At 36.0% G+C, this 15,634-nt stretch overlaps 1 protein-coding gene across 28 annotated transcripts in view; it reads left to right on the forward strand.

The window, feature by feature from the left end:
* The window catches only part of LOC125666552 (leucine-rich repeat-containing protein 15-like), a 412,115-nt gene that overhangs the window by 46,538 nt on the left and 349,943 nt on the right, over positions 1 to 15,634 (forward strand). For 23 of the 28 annotated variants that reach the window (XM_056151679.1, XM_056151697.1, XM_056151696.1 and 20 more), the window contains one exon: positions 236 to 307. The exons of the other annotated variants lie outside the window; for them this stretch is intronic. In XM_056151679.1, coding sequence (XP_056007654.1) covers positions 236 to 307 — 72 coding nt within the window. The remainder of the gene's footprint in view (positions 1 to 235; positions 308 to 15,634) is intronic. 28 annotated transcript variants of the gene reach the window in all.

Here is a 15,634-nt window from a genome sequence, read left to right on the forward strand (position 1 = left end):
TTGTCGAAGGCAAAGTAATAATTACAAATAATTAACAGATTATCTTGGTAAACATCACTTTATAGTGAGAGAATATACAAATGTAACCAGTGCTTGTAGTATAGAGAAAATGATTCAATGTATTTCCTCTTCCTTTACCATTTTTACAGGATCTGCAAAAATCCTGAATAAGCCTCGGGTAATTGAAATAAGATTATGATAATTGGATGTTAATCTCAAAATCTTTCTTCTTTAGACATCTGTATGGTAATCGAATAACAACGTTACAGAAAGATGCATTTGCTGGATTGGTGAAACTAGAAACAATGTAAGTGGTTTTTCTTTCATTTTATACGAAATGTAGAAATTCTTTTTTTAGTTTCACTGTTTTACATCTGTTTGATCTGAATTTCTCGTTATAATTACAGAATATATACGGTAGTTTGATACAGAATACATATGTTTGAAAATGTAACATCTGCTGTATCCTGGATAGAATGGCGTGTTTGTCCCTCTCCCAATTTCGATTTTTATAAGATTGATGAGATTGGTCAATGTTCGTTATAAGATTTAAACTTCTACAAATGAATTAAATACATCAATTATAAGAAATATGAATGGTATAATGATACCAAATTTATGTTCTTTGATAAACGCCTGTCTTCTATACTTACCCTATCGGAAGTGGAAATCATGATCTAATCTGCTAAAACAAAGCGTTTATACTACATGTTCAACAGAAGGCATTTAAAAATTTATTCTGTAAGTAAATGGGTTTCAACAATCTCATTTGAAGTCAACATGGTGCGAATCCTATGGTCGTTATAATAATTCAGTTTGCCAATACACCTATAATTGGATCAAATGCTGTCTGACGAGATTCTTGCTGATTTGTTAAGCCGTTCTTGGACCCTGGTTTTGACTATGGATTGCTCCGTTTAACTGATCAATATATATGGCTCACGGCGGGTGTGATCGGTCAACAGGGGATGTTTATTTCACCTTGGCACATGATCCCATCATTGATATATCCATGGGTCCGTGTTTGCCTGACCCTTTATCTTATATTCCTTATAGGAATTGTGAGAGTGTTCACTGTTCGTTTTCTTCACATTTCATAGTTTTCTTTTTATTTATTTGGCTATTTTCTTACCAATATCGGTGATGGATTTAGTTCTCTTAAACCCTGTTTTCACTTTTGATGTCGCGTAGTTTATTTGTCCTGCGACATCATTTACTTCATTTTTTTTTCTCTGTCAAAATGAATTAATGTACCTAAAATAAACAAGCATACTTATTTACCACTTATGAATACCGGTATCAGAAATGCTCAGATTAAGGATCTTTTGAAAGAAGTAAAGAAATTGATTACAAGTGATCTGTCTAATCTAATCTCAAGATGTAAAAGTCCAAACGTATTTTAGAGTGCATATATCGTGCTTATTACCGCAATACCTACATTCGATTTACACTAGGCTCCAAATCACATCTCTAGTATATCCAGGGGTCCGTGTTTGTCCAACTTTTTTGTATTGCGTATAGGCGTTATAAGATTGGTCACTTCTCGCTGTTTTCTCCTTTCATTCTGGAGAATTTTCGTCTAGCACAGATAGTGTTAAGGCAAACAAGTATTACGTCATCTGTCTATTGGACTGACAAACATCTTTCTAAAATTAAAAAGTCTATAATCTTGTCCTGATCACATATATTAATCAGGTTCAGTGGATTACACGATACTAGAAAGCAAACATAATTCAGACTCATTGAAACACTGTTAAATGGCTGAGGGATGTGTAAAGCATACTGTTGGACTATTTATACCGATTTATGTTGACCTGATCAATATATGAGGGAAGGGATAGATGAAAACAGTAAAAATACGCATTATTTAGGAGGAATGTAATTCAATAATGTCGGTATACAATATGCAAAGTCTGCAAGTAATAATACTTTAACTCACCTGAGGTGAAAGCTCAAGTAAGCTATTGTGATCACCTTTTGTCTGTCGTCTGTCTGTTCAACTTTCTGCTTGTTTGTCCCTAAACTGTTCACATTTTCATCTTAGAACTTAGTACAAATCATCCATGGATGAAGGGGAATTAAGTTTGTTGAAATGAAGGGTCATTTCCATTTAAAGGGGAAATAATCGTGAATATGCAAAAATAAGGTGTGGTTATTAAAATTTTTCATTTGAAGAACAACTGTGCCAGAAAAGTTTAAATTTACATGGAAGCTTTCTGACATAATGCATATTTCAATTTGTTAATATTATGGTCATTAGTGGTGGGGTGGGGCAATAATAAGGCATCAAAGTTTTACATACAGATGTATAGGGAAAATGTTCTCAAAAAACACTAGGCCTGGGAAGTTCAAATTTACATTAAAGCTCCCAGATATAGGTCAAATTGAAGTTTGTAAGAACATGGCCTCCAAAATAGGGGATCAAATTTTCATATCCGAGTATATAGGGCATATGGTTAAAGATCTTCTTTTCAAAACCCACAGGGCCAGATAAAGTGAAAAATTACACGAAAGCTTTCTTACGTAGAGTAGGTCCAAGTCTGTGCAATTCATAACCCTCGAGGGTAGGCTAGAACCACAGTAAAAGATCAACGTGTTATATGCTGAATTACTAAAAATGTTTTAGTCATTGTTTTATTATATACATGAAGATAGCAAGCAGTGCATGGCCAATCTATAAGATATACAAAATCAAGAAACAACAAAACGCAAACACCTTAATATACAAGAGGTGGGATCAGTTGCATAGGAGGAGTAAGTACCCATATTTAGCCGTACATTTTGATCAGATAAACGGAGTATGTAGTCGGTAGTCAAAATCAGTGTGTAAAAACGTATGCGATGTCCACAACCTAAAGATATCTGTTCAGTAGTTACGTGCCTGTGATAATAAATGAGAATAATTCAACGCATGTGAATGTTGCATCCTAGGACAAAATTTCATCAAAATAGTCAACTCAAACATGTTAGATTATACATGCAGAATGACGTGTCTGAATTGGATTTATTTGTTTACGTCCCGTCGAGAATTTATCAATCGTACTGAGACGTTACCTTCTTGAGGTGAAGTACCAGTGTGGGTTCTCTTATCGTGTCAACGCCTTCCACGCCACGGGACATCCGTTCATAACGTGTTTTCTGAAAGAGCCTCGAACCTCACTTCTAAATGCCGAGCATTTAGGGAAGGAGCAATCACTACCTATGTTAACATTGTAGGTTCCATGTGGTCATGGCGCGAGCAGTGCTCGAACTCACGACCTTCTAGATACGAACCGAAAGCTATACTGCTGAGATACCACGACCGGTCACCTGTATTTGATATATAGTGTTTGAGCGTTTGTTCTATAACTGGGAACCGCCGCAGTGGTCTAACGGTAGAATGTTCGTCCCGCATTTGAAAGTTTGGAGTTCAAATCCCGGCAGCGACATACCTAAGTCATTATAACAGGTAAAATTGAAAGTTTTACATCAGATGCAAATGTCATGGTTCCTCAAAGACAACCCTTAAAACGGATGTCCCGTCTCAAAATAGATAAGGCACGCTGAAGAACCCTCACTGTTCCATTGCCGTTTTGCGCCGAACATAGGACAAAATGGGTAGCTCTTCATTATTAGTAATGGCATCTCCATCTAAGTTAAACATTATCATGAAGGATGTTAAACAAGATACAATCAATCGTAACTACAAGGTCATTGTTCCACCTCCGCTCATGCATTGGTCGCGTTATAACTCAGACGTTAACCGTGGTATTGACTTCTCGTTTTTTAACTGCTCAAAATTTACAAGTGAGAATCACGGGTCTTTCTGATATGACATAAAAAGCGGAATTACCGTGTTGCAGGAGGCGTTAGCACGGTATTGAACCCTCACTGCTACGGCCCTGAGCGTTAAGCATACCTCTAAATATGTCGTACTTCACCTGGAGCTGGTGACGTCTAATTAGGAGTAAAAATTTCTCAACAAGACGTAAAACAAACAATCAATCAATTAATATGAACATTTTGAATGACCCTATCTACACGCACCGGTCATTAAGACTGGAGGTGCTTAACAACAAGAGTAAATAAAGCGAATGTCTCTACATCTTTAAAATAACATAAGATAAATTTCATGAATAGAAGACAAGTTGATTACTGCAAAATAGTTACCATGCTTGTACAACATGAATATGGATTTTCTGTATATTTTATACATTGATATATTTGATGGCTAACTTTCTATTCATCATGCAGTGCGATTGTCTTTGTTTTACTTTGTCATATGCTTCTATGATTTTGGACTTGACCAATGTGCATCCTAATTCTCCTCTAGGCACAAAATGGTTTATTGGATATTATATTATATACCCCGCATTCGATCTAATTAAAATTAGATCCTTTGATCCACTCTCGTATACCGCTGCAGAAGGTAAGGGATCTACTTTTAATTTGATTGATTCCGAATCTGTACATGCATGTGTAGCTCTTCTCGCTCCGTCGATCCGTATAACCATTACATGGCTGAGAAAATATCATATTCAACTTTTTCCTTGTACAATTGTATACAAATGTCTAATGACCATTCATCTTGATGCGATTACATCACCCCTTTAAAAAGAAAATTCCAATTCTTTTTTATGATAATTTAGATTTTGTTGGAATGAAGACTTGTCCTGATCAGATAAACGGAGTAGTCGATGGTCAAGATCAGGGTGCAAAAACGTATGCGATGTCATCAACCTAAGTTAACCGATTTAGTAGTCACATGCCCGTGATACTAAATGAGAATAACACAATGCACGTGGATGTTTCATTCCAAGACGAAATTCCATTAAAAGTAGTCAATTCAAACGTGTTAGATTATACATGCGGAATGGCGTGCCTGTATTAGATCTATTGTTTTACATCACGTTGAGAATGCATCAATCATACTGAGACGTTACCTTCTTGAGGTGAAGTTCCAGTGTGGGTTCTCTAAACGTGCCAACGCCTGCCATAACACATCCGTTTCACGACCTTCTACCTACGAAGCGAAAGCTATACTACTCATATACCACGACCGGCCACCTTTATTTGATATACTAGAAGTAAACAAACATCGTAAATAATACGTCAGCATTAATAACAACCCATTTTTCATTGTTGTTGTGTCTTAATTAAATGGAACCGGTCGCGATTGTTCAGTGTTAGAGCGTGATCTAGAGGCAGAGCGTTTGTCCCGCATGTGGAAGGTCGGAGTTCGAATCCCGGGGATGACAAACCTAAGTCGTTATAACAGGTAAAATTGAAAGTTTCATCGCCAATGCTTTACATCAGGTGCAAATATCATAGTACCTCGACGATGACCCTTAAAACGGATGACCCGTGTCAACATAGATAAGACAAGCTGAAAAATCCTTACGGTTCAATTGCCGTCTGCGACGAGCATAGGACAAAATGCGTAGCAATTGATGTGATCATGGCCCGAGCGGGGTTCGAACTCACGGCCTTCTAGTTACGAAGCAAATGCTCTACTATTGAGCTACCACGACTGCCCACTTTAATTGGATATATTATAAGTACAGATACGTTGTAAATAATGCGTCAATGTTTATAACGCACCATCTTTTATAATCGTGGTATTTCCATTAGGATGGAACCAGTCGCGATAGCTCAGTGATATAGCTTTTGTTTCGTAACTGGGGACCGCCACGAATGTCTAGAGGCAACGCGTTTGCCCAGCATGCGGAAGTTTGGGGTGGAAATCCGGGTGGGGAGAGACCCAAGTTATTTAAACAGGTAAAAATAAAAGTGCCATCACCAAACGCTCTTCATCGGTATTGGTGACGTCATCACCTAAGTGAAACTTTTTCGAGAAGGACGTTTAAGAAAACCTCGAGAAGAACGTTAAACAATGAATCGTAACTAGGAGGTCGTGAGTTCCACCTCATGCCTTGGCAGCGTTAAACGTCAGTCGTTAACATTGGTAATGACTGCTCGTTTTTTAAACGCTCGACATTTAGAAGTGAGGATCACGAGTCTTTCGGATATGACCGTGAAAGCGGAAGTGCCGTGTCGCTGTAGGCGAACGCGCGCAAAAGAACCCTCACTGCTACGGCCATGAACGCTAAGCATAACTCAATATCTTGTACTTCACCTGTAAATGGTGATGTCTTAATATGAGTGAATATTTCTCAACGAGATCTAAAACAGTTGGTCAAGATGAACATATCTTCTTGATTAACCCTATTCCTACCGCACCGGTCAATATGACTGGTAGCGTTTCAAAACAAGAGTACATAAAACGAGAATATCTAAATCTGTCAAACCAGGAATATAAGATATATTCCGGATTCAATCTAATTAGAATTAAATCCTTTGATATGTTCACTTATACAGCAACACACGGTCAAAGGATCTAGCTTTAATTAGATTGATTTCGAATCTGTACATGTATGTGTTGGTCAAACGATATAACCATTACGCGACTGAGAAAATATCAGATTCAATTTTTTTTTTCGTGTACAATTTAATATAGATACATATGGAGTATTCTTCTTGATGGAATTATCCCCCTTAAATATCAAGCCTTTTTATGATAATTTAGATTTATATTAGAATGATGACTTTCAGATTGTATTGATAGGAATGTATTTCAACAAGTCAGTGTTCCTGAATTCAGATTTATCAAGATATCTTTATTCTTGTGATACTTGTCGAGTAATAAGATTACGTGGACTGTAAGTATATCTAGATGACTCGTACACAGACTTTGGGATCTGAGTCTACATTTCAAATGCAATTACGGGAAATATGTGATAAAGAACGTTTCAATGTGAAAACGTTATGTCAAGAATCATATCACAGTGTAAGGGACACACAATCCAGATTAACCCCCTCTATATTTATCTCTCTCTCCATCTCTCTATCATAAAGTGTATGTTTACCATAAGGGACATGTGTCAATTTTCTGATGATATAATCATATTCTTATTCATTATTACGCCTCACATCATTGATATCATATTTGTTATCACAAACTGTTCATTCAGTTCAGCTTCGTACAGATACTCATCGTTCAAACTCATATGATACATTGTGTACTACCACAATGTGGATCGACAGTCCTGTTAAAGTCTGCCTTAATTTGAGCATGAAAAATAGCATCTATACCACATACAATTGATATTGTATTTTTTTGTATCGCAAAATACGGTTCTTTTGAGATCTCTAATAAAGCAATTAATAATAATTCTTTTAGAAAATTACTAAGTATTTTTTCTTATCTTCTCTCACGAACAATAGACACTGAATGAATTTAATTGCTGTTATAAAATTTAGAAATTCATTTCAAAATTAAGGATTATCTCCCTCACGTATACCTCTTATCCTTAGACGAATTTAACTCCACTTTTTTGGCACGCTGTTTTTGGCTATAATAGCTCTAAAACTTCGTTGTTATTTCGGATTTCAAATATTTCGGTTGAGTATCACTGAAGAGACATTATTTGTCGAAATACACATCTGGGGCATCAAAATTGGTAACGTATAAGTTTTACTGAATAAAGGAATATTATGGCATGCAATCAAACACTGATATTTCACCCTAAAATTCTGTTATATCTTTAAGAAAACTGATTCCAATCTATGTTTGCTAAATAATCTACTGTCCTAGTCTATTTTTCGTTTTTTACGTATTGCCCGAGTTCTTCAAAACAGGTATACAATGCATATTGCATCTCCATCGCTTTTTATTACCTTTTGGTGAGACTGAAGAAGAATGGAGTTTATGTACATTTAATCAATGTTGATCGTTGATTGATTGACAGCATCTTGTTTAACGTTGCTCTTTAGAATTTTTCACTCATGTGAAGACGTCACTAAGTCCGGTGAAGGGCGTCAAATTTAGGCCTATGTTCGGTGCTTACGGACATCAAGCATTGAGGGTTCTTCAGGTTGGAACAGCTACTGTGACATCCACTGTTTAGGTTATCTAAGAGGACGCATGATATTTACACCTGCAGCCGACCGTTTGTTGATGGAACTGTCACTACCTGTTTTTAACGACTTAGGTCTGTCGCAGTTGATAACCGAACTCCAACCTTCCACATGCGGGGCGAACGTTGTACCCGTAGATCATCATGACGGTCTCCATTTTGGTGAATAAACACTTTACTGAAATATGTTTAGGCATAGCTTTTATATAAAAATGAAGATAACAAACAATTCATGACCAATAAATGATATCTACCAAATTAAGAATCGGCAAAACACAATCACATGGTTATACTAGAGGTGTGATCAGTTGCATAGGAAAAGAAAGCATCATTTGTCGACCGATCACACCAGCATTTAGCCCTAAATCTTAATCAGGTAAACGGAGCAATTGGTAGTCAAAATCAGTGTGCAAAAACGCCAATGATGTCTACAACCTAAATACCTCAGTCCACTAGTTACTTGCCAATGATAATGAATAGGAATAACAGGACGCACGTGAATGTTGCATCCCCGGACAAAACTTCGTTACAATTAATGAACTCTCGTAAAATAGTCAACTCAAAATTGTTAGATGATACATGTGGAGCGGCGTGCCTGAATTGAATATATATATATTTTTTCGTCTCGTCGAGAATTTTTCAATGATACTGAGATGTCATTTGCTTGAGCTGAAGTACCAATATGGGTTCTTATATAGTATCAACACTTACAACGAAACGGGAGCTCCGCTTAAAAGATTATGTCCGAAAGACTCCTGAATCTCACTTCTAAATGTCGAGCGTTTAGGGAAGGAGCAATTGTTGTGACCATGGCCCAAGAAGGGCTCGAACTCACGACCTACTAGTTACGAAGCGAACGCTGTACTATTGAGTTACCACGACTGCCCGATTTAATTGGATATGGTTGTATCGCTGAAAAGCTCTTAAAGTGTTGGGGACCGCCGCGAATGTTTAGAGGTAATGCATTCGCCCAGCAGGCGGAAGTTTGGGGTGGGAATCCCGGTGGCGAGAGACACAAGTCATTAAAACAGGTAAAAATAAAAGTTACATCGTCATCAAGTGCGAATGTCATGGGTCCCCGAACATGACCCTTAAAACGGATGTCATGTGTAAACGTAAATGTGGTATGCTAAAGAACCCTTACTGGTCAATTGCCGTAAGCAACGGGCATATGTCAAAATCTGAAGCTCTTCACCGGTATTAATGACATCTCCACCTGAGTGAAAAAAATGTTGACAAGGACATTAAAGAAGATTTAATGAATCGTAACTAGGAGGTCATGAGTTACACCTCCACTCATGTCTTGGTAGCGTTAAACCTTAGACGTTAAAATAGGTAATGGTTGCTCGTTTTTACATTTACAAGTGAGAATAATGAATCTTTCAGGTCTTTCGGATATGGCCTGAAAGCGGAAGTACCGTGTCGCAGGAGACGTCAGCACGGTACAGAACCCTCACCGTCACGGCCCTGAGCGCTAGGTATCACTCCGAATATACTGTAATTCACCTGCAGCTGGTGACGTCTCAAAAAGACAATATGACTGAACATTTCTCAACGAGATGTAAAACAATCAATCAACTAAGATGATCGTGTATTCTTGATTAACCCTATCTCTACTACACCGGTCAATTTGACAGGTAGCGATCAAAACAGTAGTACATAAAACGAATATCACGTGGTCAAGCTGGCCTCCTCCATTAATCACACAAAAACAAAGGATCAAAGTTCTGAAGAAATTTATTTAACAAGAAATAAGGGGGGGGGGACATAAATAACTTAGTGAAACTCCCACACTCACTCTCTCACCCAGATTCACTCAAAAATATCTTCCTTACTATTTACAAAAAAAAATATTAATAACAATCAAATTCGAAACCGCTAAACTTTTACATGTATTCTTTTCACATTTAATCCCGGGTTATTCCAAAAAAAAATCTAATTAAATATAAGCTAGCTATTGTTGCCAAACTGTCCGAATCTTTTCACTATTTATATACACTGCTGCGAGTGCTCCAGATTTGGTCTACTACTAATCATTAAATGACTAAAGTGTTCTTTGGAAACTTTTATGTCTCCCTCTGAATTAGTAGTTGTATTCCCCACACTTTCGGACTGTATTCAGGAACCTCATTGGTAGATATACCCATGCACAGAAGTTTTGTCCTTTCGAACCCCCTGTTGTATCAGGTGGTCTTCACAATCACTGGTAGTCCATGATTATACCCCTGACGCTACAACAATGAATATTTATTAAGTCAAGTGTTCTATAAAATGTTTGGCAACACATGCGTATATATGTTTGGCAATGTATATGTATATATGTTTGACAATCTATATATCCAATGCAAAACTTATTGACTGTTAACAATGTAAAATGTAAATAACAACTCATTTCCAATATGGCGTCCCATACTCACAACTTCCGGTCATTCACTTCCGCCCATAAATTTTATCTAAGACATTTAAATGGACAAAATATTTCCGAATAAAGCGACAATTGACAACAGAAAATAAAAACAACACAGCATTAATACAACGTTATCGATGTAATACAAAAGCTATTCAAGCACTATCGATAACCGTCACACTTGAGCACACATACAAGTAAAATATGGCGAGAGCTGGCCAAGTGCATGAATTGGAATGAATTGCGTTGAACAATGAATTTAACTTGAAAAAGAAATTATACTACAAAATCACAAAATACAACTATACTCACCACAGACCTTTCTCCGTGCCATTGTCAAGTGTTTTGAAACATAGTAACTGCCAATGTATATCTCAGACTAGTTATATGTCGGACTAGTATCCTGGCCACCTCTACTCTGCTAGAATGCTCGGCCGGAAATGACCCAGCTGCCAAGGTTCAGACTGGCTGAACTGACTTGCAATGAATCATGGGAATGATTCCCAACCGTGGGAAATTTAAATTTATACAGGTACAAGCATATGGTGATTGTTACAACAAGAGTCGCTAAATCTTTGAAACCACGAACATAATACAGCTTACTCCACTTATATTGAAGTCGTTTATTTTGAAATATCGCTTATTTTGAATTAAACCAAAATCACCAGTTTCAGGCTCTTGTTTTCTTTGCATTAAAATATCTGTTTAATTGAAATCGCTTATATTGAAATATCGCTTATTTTGAAATCAATTATCGGTCCGCTGAGTAGATAATGTATTGTATTTATAACGTCTATATTGAAGTCACCTGCGATAGTAGTTGTCCAGGTTGGTGGCCTCATAAGTACACAGGTCAGTTAATTGTTTAATTGGTTTCCCGTGGATTACTTTTCATTGCGTATTTTCATAGGAATAACATAACAGTGGGGTATAATCACTCTTTAACAGCTTGATGACAGGATCGTTTGTAAAATTTGACCCCCCCCAAAAAAAAAGAAAACTGTACCATTGAACACCAAATACAAATTGATAACTGCAATAGATATAAGAATCTGAAGTCAAAATCTGAAATGACAATTTGCTTAGCTCCAGTTGTATTAAACACCTTACCGCTATAACAGTGCATTAAAAATATTATTTGCAAGACTGGGTTTACAGTAAAATCTCCAAATAAAGTATATAGCATCTGACGTGGACAACGATAATGTATTTCATGATGTCACTTGCTTATGTTAGTGAACTTTATTTTTTCTAATAGTTCTGAAATTCTGATGTTTAACATACATGTACATGTGTATTAAACATTTTCACAGCGATCGTTTCCAGGGAAGAACTTACTTCCGATATTATATACATGTACATACTGCAAGGGAAATATCGGCGACAAGAGCAAAAAATTCCGGATGAAAATGTGACGTACAATCAACCTTAAAATTGAATGTGTAAATTTAATAATAATAATAATAAAAGAAGATTATGTACAGACGCTACCTAAAGTAGATGACGACATTTTGTAGACATCGGAAATTGAAATATTCATTCTTGGTCAGCTCAATAAGAAACACGAGTTAAGAAAACTTACATTTTTTTTTCAAAAATAGAAATCTTCAGTGGACTAAATTTAATCAAATATCTAAATGTTGTAAATTGTGTAATGTAATAAATTAATATTTCTGCTTTAGTAATAGGGATCGAGATGCCAAAATGAAGCCTACGATATGGTCGACATTTCCGATTTCGCTTATTTTGAACTTCGGTTATATTGAAAGAAAAAGTTTGGTCCCGTGAATTTCAATATATCCGGAGTAAGCTGTATATATTCTGGATGTAAAACTTATATGGTACCAATTTTGATGAACCGGGTGCGCATTTCGACAAATAATGTCTCTTCAGTGATGCTCAACCGAAATGTTTGAAATCCGAAATCCAATCTAATTAAAATTACACCCTTTGATCTGATCACGTATATTGCTACATAAGGTAAATGGATAAACTTTTAATTAGATTGATTCATAATCTTTACATATATTGGTTACTATTACAATAAAACTCGAATATAGCGAACATGGATATAGCGAAATTACGGCTATAGCGAAGTGAAATCGACTTCCCCGGCAAATTCTTTATATATTCTATAGAAAAATCTGCATCTAAAACGAACACGGATATAACGAATTTACAGATATAACAAAGTAAATCTATATTCCCCTTCGATGAAAAATGAACGTAAAAATAACCTTGTATAACGATTTTTTTTTCATTCAAACTTGTGATTTTTAACAATCGCTTTCTATGACCTTGAAAGATCCACACTTATTATGGAATTCCTGTTAGTATATTTTCAAAAGAGGTTGTTAATGCAAAATAATACTTACACATACATTTAGCAAATGTATCGTCGGTGTTTCCTATTCTCGTTAATTAAATTTGAAGCTTGGTTGCATTTAGTTTATCATATACCCCTTTCTATGTGTAAAACAACAGGTAAATTACAAATACGATCGACTTAAGAGTCCATCAAGAAAAATTATCATATATAAATCAGTGTGTATAGTTCTTGTATAAAAACATGTCTTCTAGAAATTAGACTTATTTCTCTTAGAGACAATAAAACGCAATTATTTCAATTGCTGCTTTCTTATACAACTGATATACATGATACTGATACATGTATATATACTGATATACATGCAGAACAAATCAGTTTTATAACCAATGCGTTATATTTGAATTATAAATTCGCTATAAGAGTATAACAAATTATGCTTATAGTGAAGTTTTAGAGAGTGTCCACAGAAATTCGCTATATCAGAGTTCTACGGTATAAAGTAAAACAATAATTAATAATTAATCATTTTAGAAAACACGACTTTATTTTCCTCATTTTCTCTCACGAACAATACACCGATCCACTGTCGCAACATAAACCCCGCCCACCATGATTACGTCATAGCAACAACGGAAACTCAAACAAAGAAAGTAAACAATGACGGCGACTGCAAACGCTTGCGAGTTAATCCCGGTTAAACTTTTGTTAGATTAACTTAAACGCGTTTTCATTTCATCCCGTGTGAAAGAGAAGGGTTGATTTTATTAATTCAGTTTGTTTGATATGCTATCAAATTAATTCAATTTACCCACAAAAGCGAAGACATCACATCGAAACGACAGGTCCGGTGTTAGGATGACGATCCTCACTTGGGTTTTGTAATGCTTAATTCTCATTGCTCTTGCCAAGCAGGCTGTTAAGATTTGTTTTTATACATTTATTCCATAATTTACATTCCTTTGTCAGTACCTTGATTGAAAGTTGTGAGCATGTCGTGATGATTACCGTTTCGGTAAATTCGATAAAGTGATGATCACCCACTTACAGACTGAAGGCCCGTTCAGATATGGATATCAAAATGAGCGCTCCCATATTCTTCTCTTTTTAATCATTCGATCTATATACATTTATACTAATATTGGCCTCATAATAGATTGCAGTTGTCTGCATTTAACTATTCTGTAAAATACAAATAGCAACAATTATACTACACTAGCCTACCCAATGGTACTATGAATAATTTTGTTCAATACACTCTCTGGAACGTATCTCATATACATTGGTATAATTGTACAGCAATGTAAACAGGGGAATATTTAGATGGACCCCCTCTACTTGTGACAAAATAGAAGTAGTAGATGTGACATTATACTTACAGAAGAGTGCATAGAAATAAACAAATCAATTAGTTCTTGTTATTTATTATAATATGACCTAAGAAGTTTTTCAACCATGGTATTATTAAAGTCCAAACCAACTCCAAGGAAGAAGAAATTCGTTGATGCACGCAAATAAAATCAAATTGAATAAGAAATAAACAGCAATGGCTATCACTAGGAATTCCGTTTATTTTAATTAAATAAATGTGGCAATATAATGGTCACAATCATTAATGGTTTTGAACCTACGAGGTGAAAGGTGTTACGAAATTTTCCATTAATTCATATAAAAATCCTGATGCAAATCTTGATGATATTAAAATGCTTAAACTTGATCTACTACTTCGGCGAAAATAGATTTGTATAAGGATATGTAGCAATCTAATTAAAATCATATTCTAGGATACGCTAACAATCGCTATAATAGGATCTGACATAACCCCATAGGGGTAATGTCTGCATGACCTTTCGCTTGGAATATTATGAGAATTATCAATCAGATTGCGCCATACAGATAATGATGGCTATTTAGGCAGTCCCTGGCAATTCGTAAACAAATTGCTGTAATCTCTCTCCCACGAAGTTTATTCCACACTGTAAAATTGTATATTCGCGCAAAACGAATTTTAAACTTTCGCGATAACGCCTAATCTATTCCCTTCATACAAAGAACAAAACGCACGATATGAAATACACCCAAATTGAATTAATTGTGAATTTCGATTTATGTATAAATAGAGATGGGTACGATTTGAATACTTTTCAAGATGGTTTACTTAAATAACGCGAAGAACATAACGCCAGTCGACGTCAACGGTGCATTGTGACGTCGCATTTACCTGCGATGTTTTCTTTCAAACCAAACAATAGCAGCCATTTTCCTTGAATTGTGAACACCGACGATTTCAAAGCCGACACACTGATTGGCTGACGTAAAGTTCATCCCTAATCTGGTTATGTCAGATCTACTTACGCAGATTATACGGCGCGGATCTAAGAAGTATGATTTTAATTAGATTGGGATGTGTAGCAAGGGTATTGTATTGACAACAGTCTAGTCTGACTAAAACCAGCCCCTACTAATTCAAATGTTGTACAACGATGTGAATTTGTATGGGAGGGCTTTAGTCAGACGAACACCAATCCATTGAAAGGATTTATTCTTCAAATATCATGTCCGTAATTAGTCTCTTTAGGGGTTTCAACAGTCTTGATTAAAGTCAGCATTTTTCAAATTCTATGGTCGTTATAACGATTTAGTTCGTCAATACAACCTTTCATTGGGTCAAATGCTGTCTGACGTGTTTCATACCGATTGTTGGGCCGTTCTTGGCGCACTGGTTTTAACTACGCATAACTCCGTTTACCTGATCAGGATATAGGGCTTACGGCGGGTGTGATCGGTCAACAGTGGATGCATACGCCACCTTGGCATCTGATCCCACCTTTGACATATCCATGGGTCCGTGTTTGTCTAACTCTTTATTTGATATTCCTTATAGGAGTTACGAGATTGTTCACTGTTCGTTGTCTTCATTTTTTATAGATTTCTTTTTAGATATTT

The sequence above is a fragment of the Ostrea edulis genome, chromosome 10, assembly GCF_947568905.1.
Source record: "Ostrea edulis chromosome 10, xbOstEdul1.1, whole genome shotgun sequence".
NCBI lineage: Eukaryota > Metazoa > Mollusca > Bivalvia > Ostreida > Ostreidae > Ostrea > Ostrea edulis.